We start from the raw sequence: 12,406 nt of genomic DNA, 5'->3' as shown, positions 1-12,406 counted from the left end.
TTGAAGTTATCTGTCAGTTCTTTATTCACATTTATTTTAGCTCTTTGTTCAGAATAGATAGCTTCAATACAATTTCTAAAATGTTGTCCCGCTTCAATCTTTTCCATCATCTGGTGCATAAAATTCCAATTAAGATTGTCAAAAGCTTTTTCTGCATCAACAAACAGAAAAGCTACTTCTTTTTCTGGGTGCTTTTCATAATATTCAATTGCGTCCATTACTATTCTTACATTGTCTCTAATCTGCCTTTTGGGTAAAAAGCCCGCTTGATCTTCAGAAATTACCGTTTGTAAATAGTTTTTCACCCTTTCTGCAATAATTTTTGCAAAGATTTTATAATCGTTGTTCAAAAGAGATATTGGCCTGTAGTTCTTTACATTTGTTGAATCTTGTCCTTCCTTTGGAATCAAAGAAATAATTGCTTCTTTCCATGAGTCCGGCACCTTTTTGTTTTCTCTTATTTCGTTGGTTAAAGCTTCCAGGACCGGGGAAATTTCTTCTTTCATCTTTTTGTAGAATTTCGCTGTAAATCCGTCCGGCCCAGGCGCCTTCCCCAACTTTGTCTCTTCTATTGCCTTCATCACTTCTTCTTTTTGAATTGGACCATTTAATAAATCTTTGTATTCCTTACTTATTTTTGGTAGTGGAATCTCCTTTAAATATGTTTTAATCTTCTCAAGATCAACTCTAGTTGTTTGGAATAGTTTAGCATAATACTTGAAGAAACATCTCTTTATTCCATTAGGATCAACGAACTCTTTTCCATCTTCTATTATTTTGGTTATCATTCTTCTCTCTCTTCTAGCCTTAAGTTGCCAAGCTAAGTATTTTCCCGGTTTGTTCGCCCCTTCAAAAGATTTCTGTTGTAACTTCTTTAAATTCCAATACATTTCCTGATTCCAAGTCTCATTCAGTTGTTCCTTCAGCAACTTTAATTCTTTAATAATTTGCTTTTTTCCAGGCTTCTTTTTTAATTCCTTTTCTTTCTGAGCAATTTTTTCTAACACTTCTGTTTGTTTTTGAAGTTTTTCCTTTTTTTGCTTCACGTTTTGCGAGATGAGAATTCCTCTCATCACCGCTTTATAAGCATCCCATACAATCTGTATCGGTGTTTCTTTATTTAAATTTTGTTGAAAGAATTGTTTCGTTTCTTCCTTTAACATCTCAATTACCGTTTTCTTATCCAACAAGTCTTCATTAATCCTCCACAGAAAGGGTTTTTTCCTTTCTGTGGAACTCCATACCACCGGATTGTGATCTGAATTACATCTTGGCAAAATTTCAGTCTTATGTGTTTTCATTGATAATTCTTCAGACATCCAAATCATATCAATTCTGGAAAAAGAGCAATGTCTATTGGAATAAAAAGTAAAGTCTTTCTGCATCGGGTTCCATTTCCTCCAAACATCTTCTAATTTTTCTTGCTTAACTAATTCAAAAAAATTCTTTGGCAATTTTCCGCTGAATTCGTTGTCCTTTTGTGGTTTTCTGTCTAGACGATCTATTGTCCCATTAAAGTCTCCGGCCATAATAACTTGCTCATAAGTCAATTGTTGTAATTGGTCAGTTATATCCTTAAAAAATTTTTCCTTTGCTCCATTGGGTGCGTACACGTTGATCAACAATGTTTTTTTCTGCTGAATCATTAATTCCACACCCACGTATCTGCCATCTATGTCCTTAAAAATTTCTGTAGGTTGTAACTCCTTCTTCACATATGTCACAACTCCTTTTTTCTTGTTTGAGGCCGCAGAACAAAATTCAATTCCAAATAAAGCATTCTTTAAATATTTTATATCCTGTTTTCTAATATGTGTTTCTTGCAAGCATATCACGTTGCATTTCTGTTTCTGTATCCAATGATTGATTCTTTTCCTCTTGTTTGGTGAATTTAATCCATTAACATTCCATGACAACAATTTGTACTCCATTATGCGTTTTATTTTAAAGTTCTCCAAAGACGTCCGCATTGTCCGCCTTAAATTTATAAAAGTCCATCATCGATCTGATCTGAATCCTCCCACCTTGATACGTAAAGGATAAACCTTGTGGAATCTCCCATCTATATCTGATGCTCAAAGCTCTGAGTTTGTCCGCCAAGGATTTGTGACAACTAGTCCTTTTGTAGGAAAAAGGCACAATGACGCAAGAAAAAGGGAATTATGTATGGAATTAGTTTCCTGTAAAATGTGTATGTGACACACATCTCCAGCCATGTTCACTTCACAAGAGACTAAACCAGGAAATAATCTTTATGAATAATGGTAACATTTTGGGGGCACTTTTGGCACCATCTCTGTTGCTCTGGACACACATGAACCATAGTATAAATCTTGGGTTTGCCTCAGTCGCTATGCAGATGTTCTCAAATGTAAGGGCTGATTCTTGACATTTTGGGGGTTGAAGTAGATCCAATCCTAGGTCTCACAACCGGTTTAAGTTCTGGGTCTGAGTCGGCTCTTTTCTTGCCTCTCCTGGTCTCCGTCTTGGCGATTTCTTTCCAATTCACAGATTCGCAAAATAAAGCACTCTTCTAGATGATAAGATTTAGTCCTCCATGCCTCTCTGTTTACGCTTTCCAAAGACCCTTAGAAATATATTAAAAAAGCAAATTTAGTTGAAGTCCTCCTCAAAATGTCGGGCGCAACTTCTCTATGGTAATTTCATGTAGAGTAGGTCAGATTGGTATTTTGCAGGCCCTTCCTTCCGCATAAAACTCACTTCCGGTCCGGCACCTTTAAAAGTTCCACTGTCTTCCTTTCGCTAATGCCCGTCTAGGAATTCAACTTCCTGGATGTTTCACACGGACCTCTTTCTTTGTGACACCAGCCTGCTCTTCCCACGCTATTGTTCGTGAGTTTCGATTTTACAGTTGCGCACACGGCTCCATCTTCACCACAGGAATGTTAAACAATAAGCGTTTTTACAGTTTTTAAAGGCTTCAATCAACTTTTTTCTCTCCGGAATCGGATTTCTGGGATTTACTATTCATTTTCCGCTCAACCGCTTAATTCAAATTGACTCCAAACTCAGTTCAGGTAAGCGGCACGTTTTTGTTATCTAGCACGTTCAAAACGGGTTTCGCATTGTTTCTTTTAACTCACAGTTGTTGTCCTTCTTCAAAGAGGTCGGCTGACGAAGAATTTATGCCGGTAATCCGGCTCGATCGGCCACTATAGAGTTGCTTGGCACTTGCCTTCTTCGTGGGAGGAGGTCAAAGCCCAATTCAGCTTCTTCCGAAGCTGGATTACGCCAACCTCACACTCCCTCTAGGGCGCTGCTGCCTGCTTGTCCCCCCCCCTCGCTGGGGAGTGATGCGTTGGGCTGTGTATTGCCCAAACTGTCAAAAGTGGCCGTCGCTCGCTTCGCACGATCGCGAAACGCTTCAGTCCTCCATCTTAGCCAGACCGGAAGCTCACCTTTCCTGAGATATATTGATAATATGAGGTGAGGGGCTTCAAGCTTATTGTAGCTGAGGTTATTAAAGTTGGGTGACTGACCAGAATCTTTACCAAAACCAAAATAATATTTCTAAGCCTTGTGGCCATGGAGTAAACGCTGAATACAGACTGTATGGTGTAACAAACTGCAAATAAATCTGGCTGCTTAGTAATATACTTGGAACCATCCTATATTTTTCAGTTGGGCACTACATAAGCAACCTCATAGGTATTTCTATAACACCACTGTTAACTTTACTTTGACAAGCCTTTATTGGCATACTAGCCTGTTACTCGTGCTTCGCTACAGTATTTAAGTTCCATAAATCCAGTTATAATACTGATGATGTGAAGTTTGAAATGTGATATTTCATGCAGGAATTCTAACAGAGACGATTGTAGAGTAAGAAATGAAACCAGACATATGTACTTCACTTTTTTTCTCTCTACTGAAGGACCTCTCTTTAGACCACATTGGTGGTTCTGCCCTCAGTTGCTAGGATCACCAGGCTGCTTGATGAGCTCACTCTGGAGCAGGCCACATAAAACTGTCCATTTAAGAAGCAGTCGTCTGTTAAGTCAACTCCTGCTACCTTTCACAAAAGTGATGGCCTCTCTACTTGTGTTCCTGGATTGTTTTGCTCATATGGAGACTGTGTTGTTCTGAGCACCTCAGGGTGATCTTGCTGGTACTTGGCCCGCACAGCTCAGTGCACTGCAGGAGTACTATGTGCAAATGTCTTTGCCACATTCCTACGTTGCCTCCTCCTTGTAGCGTTGGTGTATCTGCCTCGACGTTTGCCAGGAGCTTTCTTCAGGACAGTAAGAGGTGAGAGGTGTGAGGGGGAGTTGGTGTGAGGGAGTGGTGATGTGGTGGACATGTCTTCAGGTTCATGAGGGAGGCACGCATCGAAATGGCTCCTAGAAACGTCCTTTACTATCTCCCCGTAAACATTCATACCCTGGCCCTGCTCCTACACCTGACAGACACCGACCTGTCTGGTGTTGGGGGGGATTATATTTAAAGGCATCGGGGAGGCTGGGCCAGCAGCAGTGCTAAGACAATCCTGCTGAGCAAACCTTCCCGGCGGCTGTAAGCATCTCCTACACCTAACAGGCAGCTGCCTGTCTAGTGTAGGACGGGGAGGGGGGAGGAGTATTAGAAGCCACTGTGGAGGCAGGGCTGGCAGGATCACTAAGGTGTTACTGCTGGGGCAGGCTCCCTCGCGGCTTTAAGCACCCTGCAACTGCTGCTGCACCTGACAGACAACCGCCTGTTAAGTGTTGGAGGTGGGGAGAGTGTGTTGAAAACCACCCCACCTCCTCTCCTACACTTGACAGGCAGCTGCCTGTCCAGTGTAGAAGGGGGAGGAGTATTAGAGGCCACTGTGGAGGTGGGGCTGCACCTGACAACCGCTGTCAGGTAGCCCTGTCATTGAGTTGGAATGTAGAGGGGGTTCCCTCCTCTGCCTTACCAGCTCTTCCCTGTCTCGTGCAGCTGGCTATCTGTAGAAATCACCTTTGTGTGTATTCTGTCTGTAAATCACCCGGCCTGGGAAATGTAACAGTTTAGGTGCAAAAATGCTTGCTTGCTAGCTTTTCCCCAGAAACCAACTATTGGCTTTTGCAATGGAGGGGAGGGGCTGTTTGAATATCCTATAAGTCAGTGGCCATCATATTACAGACCATTCCTAACACAAGCTGTACATGAGTTACTTTAGTACTGGAATTACCCAATAAACACTTGTCTTCTGAAGAAGCCTGAGTGTGTGGTGTTACCTGCCCAAAGTTCCTGACAACCGCCTGTTAGGTGTAGGAGGTGGGGGGAGTGTGTTGGAAGCCATCAGAGAGGCTGGGCCAGCAGCTTTGCTTCACCTCACAGGTGGTTCTTGGCCACTCCTGATTTTCTCAACTGTTATTAGCTGTCTGCAGTCCCTTGTAACTGTTGGCTTTTTTACCTCAGAACACTGAGCTCTGCAGCTGACCAATCAGAGTGGGGGGTGCAGATTTCCCCCCTTTTGACCCACTTAGGGGTCAAATTTCTAAAAAACCCTTCTTAGCAAGCAGCTACACCACGGTAGGAGCGCTCTCCCCGAATTTGGTGTCTCTAGGTCCAGTGGTTTGGCCTGGGTGTTGATTTTACAGTGAGGGGACTTATACACACACACACACACTATAGGAGATGCACCACTGTTAACAATACCACTAACATTAGAGGAGACCAGGGCCTCTCTGGATATTTAAACAGACAGTCCACCCAAGGCTGCTAAAGATAAGTAAACACATTCTTCTATAGGCAGATCTGTGCAGCAGTTACTCACTGCATTCTTTGTCTGGCAATAATAGTGGATAAGGCAAATACCTTTCACCTGTCTCTCACATCTTCCTAATGGATGCACAATCATTATTCCAAAAAGTAGTTTCTAATAATCTACCCAGGTAACAAAAGATTGTGAATCATACAGGGTTAAGTGGCAGTTAAGTTTGTTCCTTCTTCCACTTTCTTTTTAATCTTCCTCTTCAATTAACAAAAATGCATCGGTCTACCAGAGTAGCCTATAGGGGTGTGCACACACACACAAAAATTGAGATTTTTCAAATTCAGATATATTGGAACCAAAATAATTCTAAATTCCCTGAAAAACCCGAATTCCAATACCACTATGGTATTCGGATTTGGTTGGGTTTTTTTTTCAGAAATACCATTTTTTTTCAGCTCCATTATACCCTATGCGACCATTATAATCATTGGGGAATCTATCTGGAGATATCAAGGGTTCTGGGAAGGCTGTTAACTTTTCCCACATCTTAAATTTAACTGATATCAGGAAATACCCCAAAGCATCACAATTCAAAATTTTTCAAAGGCACAATTCAGAGTCCTTCAACCTTCACTTCTTCTTGTCCAGTCTCTTCCGCAACTTATAAGGACTTTTAGGAGCTGCTGCCCCTTTCTCAGACAGAGAGTCCTCTCCAGAAGAACCCAAGTCCAGCTCGCCACTGGACTTGCTGTCCCCTTCTTTTTCCTCCTCCTCTGCCCCTCCCAGCTGGACTCTTAAAAATTCTCTCGCTTTCAGAACAGAATCAATCTTTTATTTTTTATCCTTAATTTTAAAGGTGACGCCTTCTGGAATTAGCCATCTATATCTAATTGAATTTGTTTGAAGAAAAAGAACAAGATCTTTATATTTCTTTCTCCGCTGTCTTATTTCAAATGAAATATCCTTCAGTACTCTGATGACACTCTCCCCAGCTCTCAGGGGTGCTCCAGATGCTGCTTTCAGGATTGCATCCCTTACATGCCTCTTTGAGAATCTTATGACAATTTCCCCAGGCAGATTATTTTTCTTTATGTATCCTGAATATGATCTGTAGGCCACATCCATTTCACTTAGCAAAAATTCTGCCTTCATCTCTGTCACTGTACATTCATTTTTATAGCAGAAATTCTTCATAGCCAGGATAGCTGTAATTTGGACCATTTTTCAAGGTCTTTTTGTATTTTGGACCAGGTTATCATGTAATTATCCTTTAACAGTGTATCATTCTGACTCGTGAGATAATATTCCTGGATATTTGACTGGATTGCTTGCTACATCACATTCTGAATTTTTCTTAATCTCCTCTTCTTCTTGAGAATTTTAAAATAATCTTGGTTTTCTTTCTGTTGATTTTATAACCTGAAAAGAATATGGACTTGTCAATTTGCTCCATTACATTTTGGAGAGATTGTTGGGGGGTTGAAATTGTAAGAATCATGTCATCTGCATAGCTCTTTGGTTTAAACTCCTCTTCTTCTACTTTTAATCCTTTAATTTTGGGATCTTGTTTTACCTTGGAAGCAAAGATTTCCATCACAAGAATGAAAAGTGGAGACAGTGGACATCTTTGACGGGTTCCTTTTTCTATTTTGAATCCATTTGTCAAGACCCTGTTGATTAAAATTTTTGCATGTTGTTTGGTGTAGATGTTCTGTATCAAATTCAAAAATCCAGAACCACACTTGAAATATTGCAATTTTTTGTAGAAAAGTCCAAGATATCAAAGGCTTTTTCAGCATCTAAGAACATAAAGGCTACTTTTTCGCCCTTGTGTTTAACATGTTCTATTGCATCAATAACAAAACAAACATCGTCTTTCATATGTCTTTTTTAGTACAAAACCAGTCTGATTAAGATGAATTACTTTGGAGATACCTGCTCTTAGAGGGTAAGGGGCACCCTCCTCTGTGAGGTGTGTGGCGGAGCATCAGCGGCGGCAACAGCGGCAGTAGCGGCGGAGCAACGGCGAGGCGATCCCTGGTGGCCAGCAACATCATGTGGCGAGACCCGACAGTGAAGAAGGAGGTGGAGTCACAGAGGTGCGTGGTGGCGTGGAGGCGCAGGCGCGGCGGAGCCGAATATGGACGTAGGCTGGGCTAGAACTGACAGGGGCTGCGCTCCAGGAGACCACCGAGCTGGAGGACACCAGAAAAATGGGACGCCGACCCCAAGGACTATCTGAAGGAAGAATGCCGGAGCCAGGAAACAACAACCAGTCCACCACCTGGGTGCCGGTAGGCAGCCCCACCCCGTTACTATGTGGCCTTACTTAAGGAATTAAAAAGTGCATTTGAAACTTCCCTGTAAACCGCTCAGAGACCTTCGGGTCTGAACGGTATATAAATTGAAGGCAAAAGTTTTGTAGTCCACATTCAATAATGAAATAGGTCTATATGACTGTGGCAGCACTGGGTCATTATTCTCTTTATGTCGTAATGTTATATGAGCTTCTTGCCAGGATGGTGGCACTATATTCTTTTTGCTTATATCATTCATAATTTTTTGTAAAGGTAAAATTATCTTCTCTTCAAAAGTTCTGAGAAACTCCCATCCCTCTTGAACTCCTTTCTCCTTAAGTATTTCTGACCATGGGATTCTACTCAGCATAACTTTAAGTTTATCAAAATTTGCTTTCCTGAAGTGCAACCTATATGTCTATGTACAGCTTATACCTTCCCCAAGACTGTAAATTCCAAAATTACATGGTCACTATTACCCAGGGTGCCCAGTACTTTCACTTCGTCAACCAGTTCTTTCCTGCTGGTAAGAATCAAGTCCAAGATAGCAGATCCCCTTGTTTCCCTCTCCACTTTCTGGAAAATGAAGTTGTCAGCAAGACAAGTCAGGAATTTATTGTACCTTTCATTTTTAGCAGAGTTGGACTTCCAACAGATATCTGAGTAATTGAAATCTCCCATGTCCCGTCTCTTTGAGAACTTTGTAATCTGTTCCAGGAGTCTCTCTGCCTGGCTTGGTGGTCTATAGCAGAACCTCACCATGATATTTTTACCCAGAGACTCTCAACTGGACTTTCATGCTCAGATTCACGTATTTTCTCACAAGTATATACCTCCTTTACATATAATGCAACTCCTCCACCCTTCCTTATTTGTCTGTCCCTTTTAATCTCGTTAATGAATAATCAAATCTAGTTATTTTAATAATTATGCAGTTTAAACATTTCAATAATGCAGCTCATGGCCTCTGAAAAGAAAACCAGGGGGATCACTGTAAACATAGATACTGTACAAATATACTGTGAGAAAGTTCTGATAAAATAAGGGAAAAGCTGGCAACTTAAACAATTGGAAGAAAAACAAATGTGAACTACAGAGGCTGTTAATGTTACCAGGGGGAATAGTAACATCTTAAAGTTATTTATAAAGTTCTATTCTGTCATAATTACAGAAAGAGTACTTATTACATATCAAAAGTCTATTAGTTTTCTTTTCCAGTTTTAAATCACCTTTGCCATTGCTATTTTAATTGTTAAATCAAGGTTGGATAGGATCTTTTCTTCATTTTATTGTTATTAATACACAGCCTTGGTTCTTCAGACAATTCCAGTTCAATCAAGAAAGATTTAAAAAATTATCAATGCCTAAAGCACTGAAGTAACTGTTTATTTTTGCAACACAATACAAATTACAGTTTAGCTAGACTAAAAGTGTACTTAATATAGTTTGAATTATCCTAATTATTTCAGTTTTGGGTTACGTTCAACTATGCTGAGAGGGGAAGAAAACCTCAGTAGAAACCTGCCAAAGGGAAGAAATATACTATTACTTGGATGTGAAGTGTAGCTTTACATACCTTGGCCTCCGAAATGCTATACCATATTGTTGGCACGCCAGACCCACAGTGGGAGTATAAACAATAGGCATAAATCTTTCAATGTCAGAAGTCAGCACTTTATAGAAAAGTTTTTCATTTCGATCCTGAAGACTCGTTAACTGAATGTATCTGCGAAAAACAAATTACATTAGACAGTTACCCATATGGAAACCTAAAGTGAATTAAATATAGTGTAGGTGTTTCTTTTAATTAAAGTTCTTTGTATCCATGGAAAGTCTCCTTTAGGTCCAATTCACTTAGAGTGGTTGAAAGAGATGCCATGGCAAATGCGATACCTATTTGACACATGCAATATTATTTTAGTGTGATTCATCATATATTCTTTGGTGACAGGAGGGATAGGGATAAATTATGTACATAAATAATCTTCAGAAATTGAAACAAAAACATTAGGTTGTATAAAATAATAATGCAGGTTTTATCTATTAATCCAGATCTTGTCCATGCACATTTTTCCATTAATGGGAACAAAGATGAGGTTAAAACTTTCTTTCTGCTCACAAGACTCCACAGCTTAGAGGGAGCATTGATTACAACTAACTTAAATATTGTATTTTTTGTTACTGTTTAACAACAAATCAAGCTACATCAAAACTTAAATCCAACAGTCATTATGACACTGGCTAATATTTTAAAACTAGAAACAGCATGTCCATAATTCAGTAGCAGAAATGTAAGGGAATCTACAAATTAAAGGTGCTTTGCAAAAGGTCTGTCCCATTGTGAGCTGACTGAATGTGTGCATAAGCTCTCAGAATTCATAGCAAGTATATTTGTGACTCTCTGACAGTAAAAAAAAAAGTTGTCCCTCCATCTCTTTCATCACCATGTTTCAAAGAGAAATACTTTGGGGGAAAGGTAACAATAAGCTAGTAATCATGTGTCACGGCTCAGGTGGGGTGTCACCTGATGCTGCCACCACTCTGGTTTTAGGATCTCAGCACTTGGCGAATCAGGACGCTGTTCCTGGGATGGCTGTCCTTTTACTTCCGGCTGCTTACTAGGCTGGGGACTTAGGAAACTCTCTATTATGCCAGTCCCAATTAGTGCAGTACCTCTGCCCTCCATAGGCTTCAGCCAGTCGCTCCACCCACTGTCCTGGGGGCACCTAATGTACTCAGGAAGAAGAGTCAGGAACTGGTCAATGCACATCAGGGCCTTGACGTCAGCCAGGGTCTTGGCATCAGCGACCTCCACCCACAAGTTATAGACTTTTCCTAGTCTGTGTATTAACTGTGGGTAGGACTCTTTTCCTTCAAATTTGATCTCTCTGAAGCGCTTCCGGGCCCCTTCCTTGGTGAATCCCATTCTCTCCCACACTCTCTGCTTGAACAGCTTGTAGTCTGTTTTCTCTTCACCCTCCATCTGCCCAGACACTGAAGCTAGGACACCACTCAACTATGGTCTCAGCTTTTCCATATACAGCTCTGAGCGGACCTTGTAGTCAAAACAGACTTGTTCAAAAGTCCTTGAACCAGGAGTACTTCCAACAGTTCTGTTTCCCCGTGGCATCTATAGGAGGTTGGCCCTTTTCTAGCTTAGCCATCTCAAGCTCATATGCCAACTTCATTTTTTCCCTTTCTAGCTCCGTCCTAGCTGCAGCCTCTTTCTGCCTTTCTCTTTCCATCTCCAGCCTAGCTGCAGTCTCTTTCTCCTCTTTCTGCAGCCTTGCTTTCTCTAACTCAAGGTCTGTCTGTTTAAGTTGCAGCTGGAGACGTAAGGTCTCTTCACTCATGGATGCCATTGCTTTCTCTGATGTGTCCTCCACCAACATGAGACCCGCAGCCCCCTTTCGGGTCTTGCATCTAGCAACAGGCATGTCCTCTGATTTTTCTTTCCCAGATCAGAGGAACTCTGCTTCATTATCCAGTTGACCCGACAACTAGAATATAAATAAAACCTTTTCACCACACCTTACCAGAACCTTACTTAGTCTTGCAAGCACCTTCAGATAATGGGGTTTCCTTAAGCCCAAAAGCAAAACAAACAAACAAAAAAAAACCCTCTCTGCCAAGGCCAAATGGCACTCGGCCTCACCAGGGTCCAAACTTAGTCCATCCCACCACTAAAGCCACCATGTCACAGCCCAGATCATGACAAGGAAATTGGTTGGAGAACTACCCCCCAAAAGTAGTTGTCAGTGGCATTTCATCTGATTGGAGGGAGATGTCCAGTGTGGTGCCACAGGGCTCAGTTCTGGTCCCAGTACTTTTCAATATTTTTATAAAGGACCTGGATGAAGGGGTGGAGGAGCTACTCTTTAAATTTGCAGATAACACCAAACTGGGAGGAGTAGCAAATATACCAGAAGATAGAGATAGAATTCAATGAGATTTAAACACACTGGAAAAGTGGGCAGATGTGAACAAGGTTCAGTTCAACAAAGAATAAATGCAGAGTTCTACACATAGGTAACAAAAATGAAAAGCACGTATACTGGATGGGGGATATACTTCTGGGTAGCAGTGTGTGAACAAGATCTTGGGGTATGGGAGACTGCTGGAAAGGAAAGAAGCAAGTGAAAGGTGAGCTCTCCTAAAACAAGAATAATAATAAGAAGAGTGGATTTATACCCCGCCCTTCACTCAGAGTCTCAGAGCAGTTTACAATCTCCTTTCCCTTCCCCTCCCTACAACAGACACCCTGTGAGGTAGGTGGGGCTTAGAGAGCTCTTTTGAGGACTGCTCTTGAGAGAACAGCTCTGAGAGAACTTGTGACTGACCCAAGGTCACACCAGCAGCTGCATGTGGAGGAGTGGGGAATCAAACCCGGTTCTTCCAGATTAGAGTC

General features: G+C 41.3%; 1 protein-coding gene across 1 annotated transcript in view; it reads right to left on the bottom strand.

Annotated features, from left to right (window-relative positions):
• Positions 1-8,943: 8,943 nt before the first annotated feature.
• The window catches only part of LOC107122868 (NADP-dependent malic enzyme-like), a 50,007-nt gene continuing 46,544 nt past the window's right edge, over positions 8,944-12,406 (bottom strand). Inside the window, exons 3-4 of the mRNA XM_015426009.1 lie at positions 9,575-9,724; positions 8,944-8,965 (exon numbers count right to left, since the gene is read on the bottom strand). Of these exons, the coding sequence (XP_015281495.1) occupies positions 8,944-8,965; positions 9,575-9,724 (172 nt within the window). The remainder of the gene's footprint in view (positions 8,966-9,574; positions 9,725-12,406) is intronic.

This window comes from Gekko japonicus, unplaced genomic scaffold (assembly GCF_001447785.1).
Source record: "Gekko japonicus isolate JY-2015 unplaced genomic scaffold, Gekko_japonicus_V1.1 scaffold4434, whole genome shotgun sequence".
NCBI lineage: Eukaryota > Metazoa > Chordata > Lepidosauria > Squamata > Gekkonidae > Gekko > Gekko japonicus.
The sequence above is the reverse complement of the archived record's forward strand: the minus strand, read 5'-3'. Positions and strand labels throughout refer to the sequence as shown.